The 19,802-nt window shown below is 41.4% G+C and overlaps 1 protein-coding gene across 30 annotated transcripts in view; it reads right to left on the minus strand.

Moving 5' to 3' along the window:
* The window catches only part of BAZ2B (bromodomain adjacent to zinc finger domain 2B), a 284,396-nt gene that overhangs the window by 24,504 nt on the left and 240,090 nt on the right, over positions 1 to 19,802 (minus strand). For 23 of the 30 annotated variants that reach the window (XM_053260587.1, XM_053260524.1, XM_053260510.1 and 20 more), the window contains 7 exons: positions 17,800 to 18,014; positions 17,350 to 17,424; positions 12,530 to 12,773; positions 8,807 to 8,869; positions 6,552 to 6,696; positions 3,650 to 4,317; positions 1,294 to 1,570 (listed from right to left, as the gene is read on the minus strand). In XM_053260587.1, the coding sequence (XP_053116562.1) occupies positions 1,294 to 1,570; positions 3,650 to 4,317; positions 6,552 to 6,696; positions 8,807 to 8,869; positions 12,530 to 12,773; positions 17,350 to 17,424; positions 17,800 to 18,014 (1,687 nt within the window). The remainder of the gene's footprint in view (positions 1 to 1,293; positions 1,571 to 3,649; positions 4,318 to 6,551; positions 6,697 to 8,806; positions 8,870 to 12,529; positions 12,774 to 17,349; positions 17,425 to 17,799; positions 18,015 to 19,802) is intronic. The other 7 variants (XM_053260392.1, XM_053260482.1, XM_053260616.1 and 4 more) reach the window with 1 other exon arrangement.

The raw sequence follows: 19,802 nt of genomic DNA on the forward strand, positions 1-19,802 counted from the left end.
TAGTGAAGTCTCTGACCAAAAGTATCAGGTTACAGCATTTCAAACCACAGGGTGATGAACTGTGTGCATGTGGCTGCAGACTCCCTTGGCTTTGATATTGATGTCAATATCAATGGCCGGGACGATGTCGATGGAGGGAGACCAGGTGATCCCTGCACTTGCACCTCCAAAAGCAGGGCGTATGGAGATCCTTCCTCAAAGTCGAGGCTCCTGCAGTGTCAACTGGCTTATGTTTTTCCTCAGGCAATGAGGTGGGCTTTTCCTCATCAGAGGCTTTCCTTTCCCCCTCCCTGTGTTTTTTATGGTGGAGTGCAGAGGAGGAATCTTTGGAAACCTCTGCTGGCCACTTACACACATGATCTCTCAATGTGGATTTTTCACTTAGTATGGGAGGTTGTAGGTGTGCAGCCGCTCTCTTGATACCAATGTTGATGCCAACATTGTGGGAACCGTGGCACTGGTGTCAGAGGGTGAAATGTCTGCTCGTAAAGTGCCACCTAGAGATGGAGTACCCAATCCTTAACGGTCTGGCAGGAGAAGGATGTGCAAATCTTGCAATTCCTGGTGTTATGATCCTCCCCTAGAGACAGTAAACAGGAGGCGTGGTGATCTGTGTAGGGTAGCTTCCCACCACACTCCCTACACGTCTTAAACATTTTTCCACGGAGAAATTGAAAGCCAAGCCGCGTCAAACCAAAAAGCAGCCTGATTCCAAAAATAAACAAAGCCAATATCCAAAATCCAAGAAGAATTGTCAGCAGCCAGTCCAAAGGTACAAAGCCAGAAAGATCTCACCAATGTTTTACTCTCTTTTCCACAGAACCAAATCCAACCAAGGAGCAGAGTCCAATGAAGTGAACGTTTTGGCGACTGATTGGAAAGGAAACAAGGGAGAGGTGCTGCAACCACCAAAATAAACAGTCACATTGAGCGCGAGGGGTGGGTTATGAGCGCCATTGAGCAACTTGTATATTCCACCTTCACAGTCCTGTGCAAGTGCAGAATCCAGGATTATGAATGTCCTACAGGTCAGGCTACAACATGTTATTATGTTCCTTGGCCTGGAAAGATATGATATATTGGCACAGAAGAGAACTGCATGCCCAGCTAAGGTCTTGATTCTTGCTTTCCTTGCACCCATCTCCATTGCCAAAGAGATAAGCCAACTTAACTCTGTCTTTTGACAGAGGAAACGGCTACAGAGAGAACATATTTCAGGCACATGTACTACATCTCTCTCTCTCTCAAGATCTATGTCATGTCTTTTTTCTGTTGGAAGGATATAATACTTACCCTCTGGGATGGGCTTTGGACTAGGATAATCAACTGGTTTGGCTACATCAACTACTGCAGAAGGTATAGAAGTTGGTTTTTCTACTTGTGGCACTGGTGATTCACTTTTACTTGTTGGGACACTGGGTGTCAAGAATGAATTGCCATTTCCTTCTGACAATCCCAACCCTGACCCCATATTAGGCAAGGGAGATGAAAATGGAAGATTTGAAGTAATGACTCCAGTAGGCCATCCACAGAACTGAAGTCCCATTACAGGCAATCCTGTCTTCATCTGCTACACCAAAACAACAACAAAAACAAAAAACATTTTGAAGTACATAATTATTAGTTCTATTAGGTCTACCAGAGCAACACATAGAAAACTGAAACAAGGAACAGGATATTTTTGTACCAAGCACAATATAAACATACAGAAAGACTTGATTTATGAATATCTTAAAAGTAAGATGACAAGTTAGTATTTGAATGTAAAATGGATTACAAATTTTGTTTGTTTCTAATAATATGGAAATCTTTATCATAATATCCATAAAACAATCATAAATTGGGGTGGTGGTGGGGAGAAGCTTAGCAACAGTACTTTTAAGCCTCATGCTACATTTGTATATTGGCCACGAACAAAGTAAAAGTTGTATCTTTCCATGAGCTATTTTACTTTCCAACATAGTTGTCCATATGGTGCTGCTTTATTTTAGCCTCATTCAGTTTACCAGCAGCTGGTTGTTTTGTGACAACCATAACCCCAACATTGATAGGTTTAGGTTCCTGTGTCCTGAATTACAAACTAAGGGCCTAACCCAGTTAGTCCCTTTCATGTGCCATTAAACATATGAAGCTGTTTCAATGGCTTGCAGGAAGGCTGCAGGCATGAGGTGAGGGTCAATGGCAGGAAGCTCTTGTACATGGAACAGGATACTGCAGAAGGGCATAAGGGGGCTGCAAAGGGCAACTGAATCTTGCCCTAAGTTTGCAATTCTAAGCACACTGAGTTGAAAATAATTTATACTGAAATGAGCCAGGGCTATTCCCACGGAAATGCTTTGTTTGCTTTAGGAATCTGCAGTGCTAAGGAGTATGGGCACTTGTCCAAGCTAGAACTGTCAAGCTGTCCTTGATCTTTAACAGTAAAAGGCCTTGTGGCTCCTCGAAGACTAACACATTTATTCTAGCATAGGCTTTTGTGGACAACCCTCCATTTCATCAGTTTCATGAAGTGTTATCCTGTTGGCAGGTACACACACACACACACACACACACACACACACACACACACACACCCCACAAAAGAAGAAATGCACACAGTGAGGATTTTCTTCTTTTTCACTATACTTATCTGGCACTTGAATATAGCACTTCCTGCATCTGTTGAAGGAGACTGTTGCTCACAAAAGCTAAAGCTAGAATGGATGTCTTAGTTCAAACATCTGAGTGGACTGTTGTCTATTAAGGCTTATGCTAGAATAAAACTGTTAGTAGTTAAGGTGCCACAGGATTCTTTGTTGTTTTTGCTGCAAGAGATTAAAATCTAAAAGTCATCCCAGAAAGTGAAAAGAGAAAAGGGGAAAACAAGCCCTCATTCTTGCTCTGAAAAGCCTGACTCCCCTGTTCTAAGCCTGCTCCCCTGGCCCTAAGCCCTAAACGGCTTAGGACCAGGTTACCTGGGAGAGCGCCACCTTCTGCATGATCCACACTGCACATTAAGATCATCAAGAGCAGTCCATATACCGCCAGCTCGGGAGCAGGCCTTCTCTATAGTTGCTCCTGGGCTATGAAATGAGCTCCCTATAGACATTCATGGCTTAACATCTATACCAGGCTTTAAAAGAGCCCTTAAGACACACTTTTAAAGCTAGGCTTTTAGTAATCTCTGAATGTTTTAGGAATCTCTGAATGTTTAAAATTCTTAATTGCTGTTTAAATTTTTTAATTGCTGTAATCTTTAAATGTTTTAAATTTTAATTGTTGTGTAATAGTTGGTTTTATTCTATTTCTGTTGTGTTTGTTTTTGAAAACTGCCTGGAGCCTTTGGAGTCAGGAGGTAGGTAAGTAAGTAAGTAAGTAAGTAATCCCTTAGTGTAGCTATCAGTCCTGGACATTCTCTGCTTCTTATTGTTCTTGGAGGGAACATGCAATTGAATGTACATTGGTCGAGCAACAAGAATATATTCTAATCCAATCAAATGATTTCCTATCAAATAACATATTATACATATCAAATAATTTAGAGTAACACATAATGCTCTTAACACACACACAAACACACACACACACCCCTTAATGGTTGCCTACATGGAGAATTTTGCCTATATGAATAGACAAGACTGAACACGTTAAACTCCTATTTGATACCAACCTGAAGAGGGGATAATGTAAACGGACTTAATCCCATTGGACTTGGTGAAGAAGCTGAACCAATAAGTGGAGATGGGATAGGAGAAGGTGACTTGGATGGAGGATGAGAATGGGGAGTTAGTGAAGCAGCAGCAGCTGGAGCATCTATATGGGTAACTGAAGTTTCGTCACAAGGAGTTCTAGGTAAAAGGCTGAACCACTGTCTGCTCTTTTCTGTAAGAGTCTTTAACAGTTGGTCATTTGAAATTAAGGGGGAGCTGTAAAATTTCCCTGGCCCACTCGCAACAGGATTAAAAAGATTATTTGAATCTGACTTTTCACCGCTGCTTTGTGATACAGGGGGCTGGTGGCTGCAGAGTGAGGTTTTAGAGCTATTTTGATAAGACAATGAGCACCCATTGGCGGCACTGCCATTGGCTTTCTGGGAAAGGACGTCTGAGTCAGGAGGCATCTTTGCTACCTCCAACAGTTTGCTTAGCTTTGAGAAAGAGCCAGGCTTCTGCAAAAACAAATTCGTGCTGTCCTTCTCTTTGACTTCTTCTTTCAAATCACACTGATTTGTGTTTAAGCAGCTTAATTTTTCTTCTGGGCTTTCAAACATCTCTTCTTTGATATGAATGCTTTTGGCCTTTTTCAGCTTCTCTTTTTCTTTTGCAATTTCTTCCAGACCTGCATAAACGGAAAAACTGTTACTAACCAAATTCCCACCTGTAGTATATTTCTACTATTATATACTGTAAGGAGAACAATGTCGTACATGACACCTGCACACACTCTTCTCAATATACTTGTGATTGAAAAATATTTCACAACAGAAATGTCTCTAGTTTGGTGTGAACATGGAGTAAGATTTTTTCTTTATTTTAAAACAAACTGCAATAAATAAAACACTTATAACCAAAACACCTAAGACTCAGTTTTGGAAAAGCCATGGTGCTTACTTTCTCATAATGGCTGATATCCTGACTAAGATTGTGCACATGCAGTGGGAAGGACTCATGCTGTGGAAGGCCAGCTACTGCTTCCCAGCTACGTGTGTGTGTGTGTGTGTGTGTGTTGGGGGGCATTTTCACTCATCTCCCCTTTCCCCAGAGGTTCTCTGCTGCACAATCCTTTTTGTGCACTTTCTAGGGACAGGGAGAACAGCAAAAAGACACACCCACCAATGTGAACACTGTAGCTGCATCAGAGGAAGCCTTCTGCTACATGGAGCCACCACTGGCTGGGTGACAGCTTGCTCCTAGGTGGCGGGGGGGGGGGGGAGAGCCCCTCTTCACTTTTCTTCCAGGGCCCACTCCAACCTTGTTATGCCCCTGCCATCACACATGTAGCCTTAGTCAGGATGACAGCCAAAGTGCTTTGGTTCGGATTGAAAGAGCCATTCTGCACATTACGCAGAATGAGGTAACAGACTTAGGCAGCAGAATTCTGGACTGGACTTCTCAGTCATTAGGTGAGGATAGAATTGTTGAATGCTCTGCCACACAAAAGATCTCCCTGCATGTACAACATCAGGGAGAGGACCATGCTAAACCCTTCTAGTTTACTAAATAAGATTTTTTTTTAAATGGGAAAGCATTTTTTAAACACACACACACACACACACACACACACACACACACACACACACACACACACGTGTCTACCAGCACTCCAAAGTATTCAGATTCCTCTGTTTAACACTTTTATTCTGTGTAATTTATAGTACAGCTCTAAGACACTTATGATGGAGCTGGAAATTATTTTAGGACATCCAGATATGCACCCCATTTATATCCATGGTTCCCAATATGGAGATGGAGATCCATGTACAAAATATGCCTCCATGCAAAGATATACTTTTCTGGATGTGGGTGTTTATGTTTAAGTATTTTGAACTTCAAGCCATCAGAAACCATATCCATTCTCTGTTAAAAGAACAAAGCATCTATTTTTCAGAATGAGGAGGGAAGAAATTGTTTTCCTCTCAACCCCCCCCCCCCCCATTTGATTCCCTCTAGCCTTGTGTTAGCATGTGGCAGCAAACATTAAAAATAATTTTCACAAAGAACAGAAAAGGGAGAGTGGCAGAGACGGGAGTGGACAAGAGGGAGAGCAGCATTATGTATGGCAACCATTTGTTTGTTTAGTTTCTGAATCACTTAGTGCAGCTGCTTAATTACAGATAAGTGGAGGTCAGTGTTTATGGTCTGTGACTGCTAACACCTGCAAGGACATTTATACTTCCTGCAAAATCTAAATTAATTTTCAACACTGGGGGGGAAATCCCCTAATTTTTGTGCCACCTCCCCAGCAATTTCTAATATGTTCACCTTTGTGGTGATACTGCATTTGGACATTAGCAATACAGAGTGTTGTTGAAAATTTGTGTCATGCACACATCTACAGGGGTGGGAAAGCATAATGTGTGTGCAACAGATTTACTCCCCTTCCCCCCCCCCCGATGCGATACGTGTTGCATTCCAGTTGTTGTCCTTGATTGGGCTCCATCTGTATGTTTGGTTGCTGAGAAGCAATATCTCATTAAATAAGCTTTCTCCTCCTTTTGTTCCCCACAATGTCTGCCTAGTTATCACAGTAAAAACAGTAGAACACTGCCCTTAGTAAGTTTGGGAACAAACAGCCTAGAGTCATTACTTGCAAGTAAATACACTCAAAGGCACCAGCATAGTGTTTCTAGCAGCAAGCTTGCTGGAACTGTCCTCACCAATGTAGAGGTAGCTCTTTTTCTGTGTGAGAAAATCACTTCATTCTGCAACCAAAAGAAGGTCCCCAAAGACCCAGACCTGTTCCATTTGGAAGGTTAGCACCCTTCCCTCAAAGCAACCTTGTCAGTCCCTTGCGAGAACCCCTTGATAGAGAAAACCTACAAATAAGTGAATCACTCCTAATGATTACCTCACCTTCTCCACTTTCCATGCCTTCAACAAAAATACCCCCACACTGGGGCAGAATCCAATATCGACGTCTATAACGATCCTGGCCAAACATCATTGAACGTAACGAGTGAGAAGCTTCAAATAACTTTCTTCTGTACTGGTTCTGTTGCTGTTGAGTTTTTTAAAAAGAGCATCATTATGTAATAATATAAAAATAATGTAATAATCGGAGCAGTTGGCATTTTAACAGGCAATCATCACACTTTCCAGAAGTTCTGGCTATTTCAAAAACAATGCCTTGATTCTCCCTGTCCAACTAGTTATAAAATATTACACGGGATGGCTCTGAACCATCTTAATATTTATTTTCAGTCCCACTCGAAGGATGCAGTTTGCAATGCCACTTTCTGTATTTTGCTACCAATTTGCAGAGAAAAAAGGGATCAATGGTTTTCATTGCATGACAGCAGTTGAAATCTTATTAATTATGCAACACAGCAAATGGTGTGCATACATAGCGATAAAACTAGCCAGGCGAATATGAGACACTGTAGCTTCTGATGAGAAATTAATGAGATATTTCAACTGGCTTTGAGAGAAAATCCTGTTCAGTATTACCTGTAGACAACTGGTGCTCAAACACACACACACACAAAAGGGAAACTGTTCCTGAACTCTTTTGCTGTCATGCTCCTGCTTCAGCTGAAGCAAGAGGACCGAAACAAATCATCCTTCTTAACAGGTACAACTGGTTTGGGACAAGCGCTCATTTGCAGCATAGACGGGCTGAAGCAATATCCACAGCACAGCCTTAATCTGTTAATTTAGAGTTTGCCTCAAGCTTTGTTGTTTCTGACTATTAATACGCTACTGCTCCTTTAAGAAAAACCAGGTAGAACTCTGGGAAAAGCAGACCCCAGGGCAGTTGGGGCCTTGTGTGAGAGTGGTAGTTCTGGCGGGTATTCTTGATCAATACAAATTTATCTCTCTGTCTGAGCTACACTGTTAAATTCTACAGTTGTTTACTCCAGCTAGAGTCAGGAAGAAATTCCCCCCAGTTTGCTCTGCTGCATGGGGTCTACTATTTAAGAAAAGCAAGTCTAAAGCTTTCTTTGGACTTAAGAACACCTAGTTTCAGGGGAGGAGCCACCACTGGGTGAACAGGTTCAAAGGACGAGCGTGGCCACAGACACACACCCTGCGTCTGACATCAAATGCGGGGGGTGTTATTTCGGTCCAAGCGGGGCCACGCAGCTCCATTTGGAACCTAAATCGGCCTGCGCTGCGTTGGCAGAGTGGTCGGAGTGACTCTCCCTGACTTAAGTGCAGGGAGAGCCACTCCTGGTCTCACTGCCAACGCACCTGGGCCGATCAATCTCTCTCCCAAATGGGGCCACGTGGCCCCGTTTAGGAGAGAGATTGGCCCCTGTATTGGCAGCGTGGCCGGAACGGCTCTCCCTGCCTTTAAGGTGAGGAGAGTCGCTCCGGACTATGCTGGCCAATGCAGTGCGGGCCGATCTCCCTTCCAAACGGGGCTGCACAGGCCCTTTTGGGAAGGAGACCACGCCCCTGTGTCTGACCTCAGATGCGGGGGCATGGCTAGCCAGGCCCCTGCATCTGACGTCAGACATGGACCGCCAGCAGCCTCCCTACACTAGTGCCTAGTTTCATGGTTCTTTTTTACCCTGGCCAAACATGTGTGCAATTAGGGCTGCTTCCAGGAGTGTCAGGCACACTGGCTCAACACACTAAGGCCCCACAGTCACAGAAGAATTGCCCTGATCTCCAGCAACCTATGCAACACACTTCGCATTAGCTGAGTCACACAATCCAAACAAGAGTACACCATGATGCCGTAAACTTTGTGCCTCTTTGTTTTGTAACACTATTCACAAAACTCTGGTTTAGTGCTAAATCCACAATCAGCAGTGCCATCTGGATGCAGCCCTGGATGCCTGCAAAGACTTAGATTAAGTAAGGCCCTGAGCCAGCTTTAGACATTTTGGCACCTGAAGCAAAGAGTCAAACTGGGAGTAACTTCCCTCCTCCTTTCCCCTCATTATGCTCACTTTTTCCAAACCAAAGTGTTTTTCCACAGACTCTTCCCAGAGCTTTTTTGTTCGTGTTGTTTCTGGCCTTAGTTGGGTGAATTCTGAGAAGTCCAATAAACTGGAGTGAATACAGCCATCTATTTAAGGACCCTTGAAAATAACTGTCTCTGATCTAAATCACACATGTCTAAATAAGAGGAGTAGACTTAATTTATGGAGGTAGCTTACCTTAGTCAGTTTGTCAATCTGTTTCTCTAGCTCCTCCACACTTGCTGTCTGGTCTCCATCATCCTACCACCAATAAACAAAATGCAGTAGTGCATTATTCTCTATATATGAATCATGTTTATATAAGCTACTAATGGAGCAGAGCTTCATGTTGGTTGCCTTGCAAATGACTAAGATATAGCAAAATACATATATTTGACATGGGATGTGAGCCCAGACCTGAAACTTTGAACTCTGCCACAATGGCACAAATTCAAAATCCCTCAGGTGGGCACAGAGATGGCAGTCAAACAGGTCTCTCCACACACTACACAGAGAAGCACAAGCCCAGTTCAACCTCCAGCCTCTGTGGCCACAAGTAACCTCAAAAGGCTTGATTCCATTGCCCCAAAAACTTGATGCTGTGGCTGCTGGCCAGGTCAAGGATGAAATGTTGTGTGCAGTGGCTTGGGCAGCTTCTTTCCCTCTTCCTCAGCACAAAGTAAGCCCAGGAAATTAGCCTTCTCTTTCTGCCTCTGCTGAGCTGGTGGAAGAGAATGTTAAAGCCTACAGTATGTATGTTCAAATAAACCTAACTCCCTTTCACTTGACTTCAACACAGAGGAGAACTCTGATTTGATACATGTGGTAACTACAGCACATACATTCATTCTGACTCTGAACTGAAGGAGCTACCACCTCTTTGAGCCATTAGCCCTCATCTGCTTTACCTCATAGGTTCCACACCCTCTTCCTCCTCTTCCTTATCAAAACACGTGCCTCAGTATCCCCTTAGCAGATGTAAAACACATTGGATGACACCCAAAGGTTGTTCGCACACCTTTTGCTAAGCTAGGGAGGGCAGGCAGGAGAAAGGCAGGATAGGACTTACCTTCCAGGCAGATGATCCAGCTGTGATCCAAGCTGCATGTTCCAGCCTCCAGATATCCCACAATGCACTGTGTGACGAGCGCAGTGCATTGGGGGATTCCCCCATGAGTTGGGCGCTCTAGGCAGTGCAACCAGACACACTGGTAAAAATCCCAGGCTACCTGGGGGAGGCAGTGCCAGGATTGGCCTCAATCCTGGTGCTTCACATGAACAGCCTTACCCAGGTAAAGCCGCCCAAGCCTGGGTAGGGATGCTCATATGAACAGCCTCCCAGACTTATATGTCCCTGATGGCTGATCAAACAGTTTCTTAAATGTACCTAAGCCACTGGCACATCTGCAGATCAATTCTGTGCATGTTTAAGCAGAAGTAAGTCCAACTTTGTTCAACAGAGCTTAGTTTGCAGAATGAACATGTGCAGGATTGCAGTCATCGTTTGGCAGCCATTTGAGGGTTGCAGATCTTCTAAAATATGTCACCTACAAAGTTCAATACACTTCCATGTTCTTTGAAAGTTCACGAAGTACTTTCACATAGTAAATAATGGAATTTGTCAGGCTGATCAATCAGTCTTGTGGGAGAATTCTGAATTTTATTTCAACATTAATATGAAACCATAAAGCAACTGCATGAGATAAATTTGGTACAAAGAATGTACTACGGATATTGATCTTTTTCAAAAGACTGATTAAAGTTCATAGTTTTTCAATCTTTCTTGATGAACTCATAGGCTAGAGTTCCATTAAAATAATATCAGCCTAGGCCAGGATCCAAAGAACCATGAAGCTAGTTCAGTAGGCTCAAGGGAGTTTCACCTCCATGCCCCTATCAGCCTCCTAAGAAGAGTCAGGCCCATTGCTCTTGAAAATGAAGGGAATTTCAAAAGCAGCTGTCCAAAGGAGGAAAAAGTTTAGAAATTCTACTAGGTTAAGTTAAGATAGGCTAGCGCAAACTTCTTGCACTAGGCAGCTCTTTGTATCGTGGGCCGAATTCAGAAATACTTTATAGAATGACGGGTCTAAGGAACTCAAGCAAATTCTAGGGAGGTACAGTGAGGGAAATAAGTATTTGATCCCCTGCTGATTTTGTCCGTTTGCCCTCTGACACAGAAATGACCAGGCTATAATTGGAATGGTAGGTTTATTGTAGCTGTGAGAGACAGAATAACAACAAACAAACCCTCAAAAGCCCAGTGCCCAAAAGTCAGTGATGGATTTGCATTGTAGTGAGGGAAATAAGTATTCGATCCCCTATCAACCAGCAAGATTTCAGGCTCCCAGGTGTCTTTTCACTATATGCAGGTAACGAGCTGAGATGAGGAACACCCTCTGTAAGGGAGTGCTCCTAATCCCAGCTTGTTACAGTACCTGTATAAAAGACACCTGTCCATAGAAGCAAGCAATCACTCAGCTTCCAAACTCACCACCATGCCCAAGACCAAAGAGCTGTCGAAGGATGTCAGGGACAAGGTTGTAGACCTGCACAAGGCTGGACTGGGCTACAAGACTATCGCCAAGCAGCTTGGTGAGAAGGTGACTACAGTTGGCACGATAACTCGCAAATGGAAGAAACACAAAACAACTGTCAATCTCCCTTGGTCTGGGGCTCCATGCAAGATCTCACCTCGTGAAGTTGCAATGATCATGAGAACGGTGACAAAGCAGCCCAGAACTACACGGGGGGAACTTGTCAATGATCTCAGGGCAGCTGGAACCATAGTCACCAAGAAAACAATTGGTAACACACTACGCCGTGAAGGACTGAAATCTTGCAGTGCCCGCAAGGTCCCCCTGCTCAAGGCAGCACATGTACAGGCCCGTCTGCAGTTTGCCAATGCACATCTGAATGATCCAGAGGAGAACTGGGCGAAAGTGTTGTGGTCAGATGAGACCAAAATCGAGCTCTTTGGCATCAACTCAACTCGCCGTGTGTGGAGGAGGAGGAATGCTGCCTATGAGCCCAAGAACACCATCCCCACCGTCAAACATGGAGGTGGACACATTATGCTTTGGGGGTGTTTTTCTGCTAAGGGGACAGGACACCTTCACCGCATCGAAGGGACGATGGACGGGACCATGTACCGTCAGATCTTGGGTGAGCACCTCCTTCCCTCAGCCAGGGCATTGAGAATGGGTCGTGGATGGGTATTCCAGCATGACAATGACCCAAAACACACAGCCAAGGCAACAAAGGAGTGGCTCAAGAAGAAGCACATGAAGGTCCTGGAGTGGCCCAGCCAGTCTCCAGACCTTAATCCCATAGAAAATCTGTGGAGGGAGCTGAAGGTTCGGGTTGCCAAACATCAGCCTCGAAACCTTTCTGACTTGGAGAGGATCTGCAAAGAGGAGTGGGGCAACATCCCTCCTGGGTTGTGTGCAAACCTGGTGGCCAACTACAAGAAACGTCTGACCTCTGTGATTGCCAACAAGGGTTTTGCCACCAAGTACTAAGACATCTTTTGTGAAGGGATCGAATACTTATTTCCCTCACTACAATGCAAATCCATCGCTGACTTTTGGGCACTGGGCTTTTGAGGGTTTGTTTGTTGTTATTCCGTCTCTCACAGCTACAATAAACCTACCATTCCAATTATAGCCTGGTCATTTCTGTGTCAGAGGGCAAACGGACAAAATCAGCAGGGGATCAAAAACTTATTCCCCTCACTGTATATTTAACATGCAGTTCCTTAGCATTTTTATAATCAAAAAGTTGTCACTCTTGGTTTGTTATGAAATGCTATCTAGTTTTATTTTAAAATCTGTGTTGAAATAGGTTGTATAAAACTATAGACAACAGATTTTAAAATCTAAAAACACATGGATTAACAATCTGGTATATATCAAAATTCCTCACCTCATCCTCACAAATATCTGGTTTCTTCCCCTTTTTGTCATCTTTGTCCTCCTCATCCTCATCATCTTCATCTGCTTGATCATCACTATAATCATCATCGTCATCATCATAATCGCTATCTCCTCCCTTCCGCCTCCTTTTTCGGCCCGGTGTGGGTGTACCCAGTGAATGCTGTTCTTCTCCTATGTCACCGCCTCCTGTAACATCTCTTTTGCCTGTTTTCTTAGCATGAATTATTCTAAGCCTTTAAACACATGGTAGACAAATGCTATTACTATGTGTTGCTAAAACATATACAGTTCTTCCACACTTCACTGAAAGTAAATTATATGCTTCTGATCCTATTATTCAGCAGTTTTCTGTTACCTTGGTTTTTTATACCATTCATTGACTTGGCATATGAGAAATGTAGTTTACTTAAACTGACTTCTATTTAGTATGAATATTTATTCGGTTAAATCTGTAAATCACGTTTTATTTGATTTGGTATTAATGTTCTGGATACCAAAAATAAATAAATCAGGTAAAAATTGTTCTTCAACCATGTTCTTCTTGTATGTTCTTCAGAACATACTTAATCCTTCAGAGACTATTTTAGGTCTGGAATTCTACTGAATATAAAGATTTGCATAAGGCACCCAGGATAAGAGACGATTCCAGTAGCTATACCTGTAAACTGAAGAAATAACTCTTCAGCATTTTTTATCTTTAAGTCAGTTTTCAAATCTCTGTAATCTACTTTTCCATACACATTTTAAAAGCCCATCACCCATCCTTTATGTCAGACCTAAAAAAAATCACAATCAACAATAAACTTGACACATGATCCTAGATTATCTGAATACAATGCTCTTGCTAAGTATTCTACTTCATGTGATATTTTATTAAACATTATGTAGGAGGCTCATCTTGTAGCCCTCTGGTCAGCAGAAGACTTAGTTTGATTTGTCTGAAACAAAAGAAACTTACATACCAGTAAGTACAGTTGTGGTAGCCCTTCCTCATCTCTTACCCTACAAAACAAGATTCCATACAGCAGATGTTATAGCTCTAGCTACCAGGAATCTGGCAGGCAAATATACTGAAACAACCTAGGAGGTACTTCAATAGCCAGGATGAATACTCCTTTTTATCATTCTAACATACAACAGAATCTGAAGAGATATGAAAATGTGTGTGTTTGAAAAAGGCAAGGATTCTACAAGAAAGAAAAAGGAGGAGGAAGAGTGCGAATCAGAATGGTAAAAGTAGATAAATTACGACCAACCAATGCTGCTACATAATTTTTAATGTATTATTCTTCCTTTCTTCTCCCATCCTACAAAACAATATTCCATACAGCAAGTGGACATGATGCAGTGTGGCTGGCTTCTTAAAAAGCAGCCTGTAAAAAGTCTATGATTAAAATAGGAACTGGATTTTAGAATGCTCATCAGACTAGACAGCAAAGAAAGAAACACGATGTTCTACAATTTACAGCTATTCTCAATCAAATTATCTGTGCCTCTGTCTTCCCAGTACAAAAGATGAAAGCTTTTTTGAAGACTTTCACTAACAGGCCCACTGCTTGAATGAGGACATACTAGAATAAAACTGCTTTAGATGTTAAACTCTTTAAACTATATTCCATGCATTAGGATATAAGGTAATGTAAGCACCCCAGTTCTAAACATCTGCATCACTGTAACTGGTCGTTGCAAAAAGAGTCTGTCTTAACATTTTATGATCTTGCATTGCTATGGCTGTTGGAATATCCTGTCCTAAATATTACAGGATGGTATAGCAATAATCCTGAATATTATGGGATGATAATTTGGAGGTAGGGGGAATCATTTCTAGTCTTAAAACATTTCTGTGTCATAAGTGACTTTTTTCCCCCACTCAGGGAAAAATACATACGAGTATGCAGACCAACTTGCAACTCAAAATCTTGGGAATAATATTCCCTACCCACCCAAGAAAATACATGACAGACACAAAGTTCCATTGACAATAATGAAGAGCTTGGTAATAGCTGCCATTTGATTTTGGTACCTTCTCACTGTCTCTCTTCTCACACTCTTGTATAAAAACCACAACAGCTATGCAAGCTCTATAAGGCTGACATCCCAACTAATGCTATGCTAGTACAATAAATGAAGTTGTGCACACACAAGAAGTTTACAGAGCTGCATGAAGTTGCAGAGATGCTCGAAACTGTGAAACCTCTTGCAGTCTCATTGTGCCTGTACAATAAAGGATAGTGGAACAGGATGTTGGTGATTCACAGCTGGAAGCACACCATGGGTTGTGCATCTTGTTGCATAAGTACAACATTAACTTGGAATGCAAGCTCCCAACTTGTGTTTGTGCTAGCTCAGTGTTAGCCTGGATGACATCCAGTGCATTTAACTCTCCAGTATGCACCCAACTACAAGAGGTAGCCAGAAAGAGAACATGGAAGAACAACCAATTGTTTTGACTAAATTTATCTTTATTAAGAGGTTCCTCAGCCCTCCTGAACCTCAGAAAAAGAACTGAGCTATCTATTACACAGTGCACCCATCATTTACTGAACAGGATATTTTATACTAGATGAAACCACAGTATCAACAGAGACAGCTAAGTAGCTGGACTGATTCCTTAGACAATGTTCCAGGCCACAGAAGAACAAGTAATTTATATATTTGTTACAACTATTGTCATAACAAAAGATAAGCCATTTAAAATAATCACACTAGACTCTCTTTCTAATTTATTTATTCTAGTTCATTATTACTTTGAACAGGATAGGGCTAATGCGCCTTTATAGCTCCTTTATAAGAGGGTATCACACAACCCTATACTCAAGATCAACTTTCTGACGATGGCAGAGATACCTAAGTGTGGCAGAGTGAATGCAGCATTGGCCTTGAACTGGATGACCTGAGTTAGAATTCCCCTTCCATGAAATTCTTTGGGTGACTATGACTTGTTTATTATCAATCAGCCTAAGCTACCTCACATGGGTTTTGTGACAACAAAGGTTGTGAGCAAAATCATGGAAACCATCCTGGGCAAATTGGAGAAAGGGCAGGATAAAAATGTTAAATCTCATCCAGTCAAGAGAGCTTGATGAAACAGCTAACTAAGCAGCTCTGAACATTCTCAGTGGAATATGAATAATTCTAGTCTTCCAGGCAGGTGTTGCTGGCTTCTGTATCTCCCTGGGTACTAAGAGCTATGAGTGCATAGAGTATGCCTCATGAGAAAGAGGCAAAAGTGTATCCACATTCTTTCCTTACTGAAATGACAGCCAGAATTTAATGCTGTAAAAGTTCAGCCTTTTCTTCTTTTACAGGTGATGACTAAAAGGAAAAAATATAAAAGGAACACTACAACATCCAGGACATAAACAAGAAGTATATTAGAGGTTCATCTGTTCTGTGAAAGATGTCAACAGGTCTACAGCAAGAAATTTTAAAGAGGATGATCATGAGCTAAACCAATCTCTATTGCTTAAAATAAATTCTTGCTGCTTAAGTAGTCCTCGAACTAATCCACATGCCATTTATGATAAATGGTGAAGAAGGAAGTAGTCAGATTGTCACACATGATGAGGGGGAAAGCTGAGAATGGCAACAAAGAAGAAAAGATATAGAAAAGAAAATGTATCCTGTTTATTTAGGGTTGTTTGTCAATTTTTTGAAAGGTGAGCCAGAGAAACGTAAGGACCACAAATCCCAAACTCTAGTACTTACATTTGCTGAAATGACAGGAAAGAGAAGATTGAGTTGCCCCTGAGTTGAAAAGCAGCAAACAATTCCTACCATAGAGGTCTGCTCGGCAGCATCACATTTTCATTTGCCTATGATCTTGTATAGCATGGGACTATATGGTGAGTTAATAACTGGAAGTGGCCCACAGATACAACTGTGACTCCTACATAAACTGGGAGCCAATAGCATTAACAACGGTTCACAGTTAACATGTTCTTCCTGTAACTTATTTTAAGGGAAGTTTTACTTCTTCTAGCTCTCTCCTCTTGTTCTCCTTTACGTCTTCTTTCTTTCCTCTGAGATAGATTACATGGATGGGGAGGGAAAAATAGGGTTAGAAAAACACGAACCTAAAGGCAAGCACTAGGTAAGGACCCCTTGGTTTGCTAGACAAGAAGGAAAATGACTGGACAGAAGGAAAGACAGCCTGGCTACACATACCGCCTGTGATTCACAGTCATTTCAGTTTAATATTTTATGGTAGATGGAGCTCTTATACTTGCTGTATGGAATTTTATTTTGTACAATGGAAAAAATAGGATGCATCCTTAAAAACTTGACAGTTTGCTCTATGACAAACAGAAACAATTACCTCAGTAACTGAATTATTCTCTAGAGCTACCACAAGAAATACTTAGCTTGTATAGCAAATTCTGAGGTAATTTTAATTAGTTACCTGAGTTATTTGCAAGTTTTTAAAGGTTATTAGAGGACAAAAATGTGGCCTTCTAAAATCTTTTTTTCAGAACATACTTAAGTATGATAGTTGTAATCAGCTTTTACTAATACGAATAACAATTTAATGGCTCCAGAAATCTTCATATAAGAAATGGTCTTATATGAAAGTCAATACAAAATGACTTTCCTCCAACTTTGAGTCCTAATCCACTAAACTTCATGTATCTTTAATGAACTGTGTAAGATAAGCCATGGGCCTTTTAAATTTAATTTCTCAACTTAATTAAATAAAGGCAGTTACTAATTTTTTTTTAACACAGCATGATTTTGGTCTTTGGCACAAATCTATATAACACATTTAGATTAATGCAAAATAACAGAATACTTAAAATAAATATAACTTACTTTCGAAGTTTGCCTTCAACCATCCACTTATCTCTCCTTAAATTTGACATGTAATCTATGTTTTTATCTATTTCACTGTCAAAGCAGGAAAAAAAACACCCTTCATTGTTCAGATAATTCATGCAATACTGTTGTTAAAATTAGCAAAAATGTCTGGAACAATAGCCCTCAATGCACATATACTTGCTGAATATTAGTTAAAAGTGTCATACTGGTAGACAGGCATGAGCACTTCACGGGATTTCGTAAGGCAAAGAGCCTTTGAGAATTATTGTTTATAATAAGTGACAGAAAAAAGGTTGCTATTACTGGAAGTTAGAAGTTTGAACTCTGAAACACAACCTTAGAACATTATTACTGATCTATTATTATGTCTTTTACTGCTATCAGTCTGAGCAGAAACAAATATAACAGGTACGACATACCAAAAAAGTTTTTAAAAAGTCTTACCTTATAACACTTTTGCTACATGCTAATTCATTAACAAGGAAGGCAAGTACGGATGCTTTTTGAGCTGGGGTATGAGCCTGGAAAGCTTTGGTTTTCAAGCTGTCTGTGAGCTCAGATTGCCCACAGTGACCTTCCATAAACATTTGCAGGATTTCAGACACGTTGTCTCTGTTGATGCCAACATTCAGCAAATGATCCCCAAGTATTGTTTTGGCCTAGGAAAAAGTTATCTCATAAATAATTACTGAATACACAAAGAAGGATAAGAGTGATAGCGAAAACATAAGATATATTTTTGCTATCTGATAATAAGGAAGAAAACCCTGAGAAGCCACAAGCCAGAGGTATCCTCATTTGCTCACACGCTGGATATGTTGTTATTGTTATTAGTCTCCTCTCTGCAGCTACCCCAATGATCCCGAAACTGGGTTTTAAACTTCCTTGTTTCAACTTTAACAAACAGTTTCAGGGTTCAGTATAGAAGTTATTCAAAAGGAAACTTGTGAGGGTGGGTATGGGAATTGCATGGCAGAAGTTTCCTTGTGGGGTGGAGGTTTCCTTTTAAGAAACTCATCTGCCAAACCTCCACGTTGATTTTTTTTTTTTAAACCACAGGTGAATTTTGAGGGGGGTGGGGAAGGTTTGTGGGATATATGGGGAACAGGTGCTGAGAGGAAAAGCCTCAGAAAAAAATCTGGGTATGCGCTTAGATACTTCTTGACTGCAGTTCTAACCTATAAATTAGCAAAGAAGAAAGACATTTGTAAAGTGGTGTCTGGCAAAAAATAAAATAAAAATTGATGAACAGTACTGAGGAGGCTTGAAAAGTGAGATTTTACTTACCCCATTGAAATCCAGAGAAGAAAGCAGAAATTGCTTTTAAGGGTTAATACAAAGTTGTCTAATAAAACAGTAACCTAAGATATGATTATGTTTAAGGCCCCAAATTTGTATGAATTAGAGAAACTAACAACCTGCCCAAATTGTGGTAGCTGGTTTTGTAGCACAGCCTCAAAAAGAGAGGGTGAAGAGAGAGTGCAGTGTACTAGAGATCGATGACAATATCTCAGTCTGTAACAGGCATCCAGTACCCAGTGCATCAAACATGCCGTGGGTGTCCCTAAAGGTGCCCCTTCCATGTGGCAGATGCTTCAGGCAAAGGTGCAGGAGGGGCTCAGGGGGTAGCAAGTGCAAGAATTCTGCCATGATGGGTGCCAGCCCACTATGCACACAACTGCTGCCCATTTTCACCCACCCCCCACAGACACACTGTTCATTTCCCCTTCCTCACTCTCCTGGGGCACACCTCTTCTTCACCCCCATACAACTTCTGTTACGAATGTCTCTATCAGCATTGCCTGTGGCATAGTCTGAGAGTGGTCACATGTCACCATTGGTGCCTATTTTATTTTATTTTATTCATCATATTTTTATACCACCTGATATGTACATCTCTAGTACAAATTTTAATATTAAAAATAAAAAATAAAAATACATAAAACACAATAAAACAAATTATTAACATTAATTCTAATGCCTTGGCAGAATGGCCTGAGAATAGAGTACCCACCAGCAGATAGCGGGGGGAGGGAGGGGGAGGATCATATCGTTCTTCTCCTCAGGCAGCAACATATTTTGGGCTAGCCCTTGATATCCCTGCTATTGGTGGCCAATGGCAGGTTCTTCTGAAGATTCCCTAGCAGTCCCTGTTGAACTGCACTCAACGACTTAATTTATGTATCAAATTCCTTGGCCAGTCTCTGAAAAACTGCTCAAGGCAGCAGCAAGCCACAAAAAATTAATATTTTTTATTTGAATAAAAACAAACAAAACAAAAAACTTTCTAGACAGGGGTATGTGCATGTGTGTGCATGCGCATGTATACACACAGCTGTGATATTTAAGATGTTATTGGACAAAGGGATATTAGAGAGCCATGGGAGTGCCCCTTTAGTTAAAGCGATTAGCAAAAAAAGGTTGCGCTATTATAAGCCTCAACATTC

Source organism: Hemicordylus capensis, chromosome 1, assembly GCF_027244095.1.
Source record: "Hemicordylus capensis ecotype Gifberg chromosome 1, rHemCap1.1.pri, whole genome shotgun sequence".
Lineage (NCBI taxonomy): Eukaryota > Metazoa > Chordata > Lepidosauria > Squamata > Cordylidae > Hemicordylus > Hemicordylus capensis.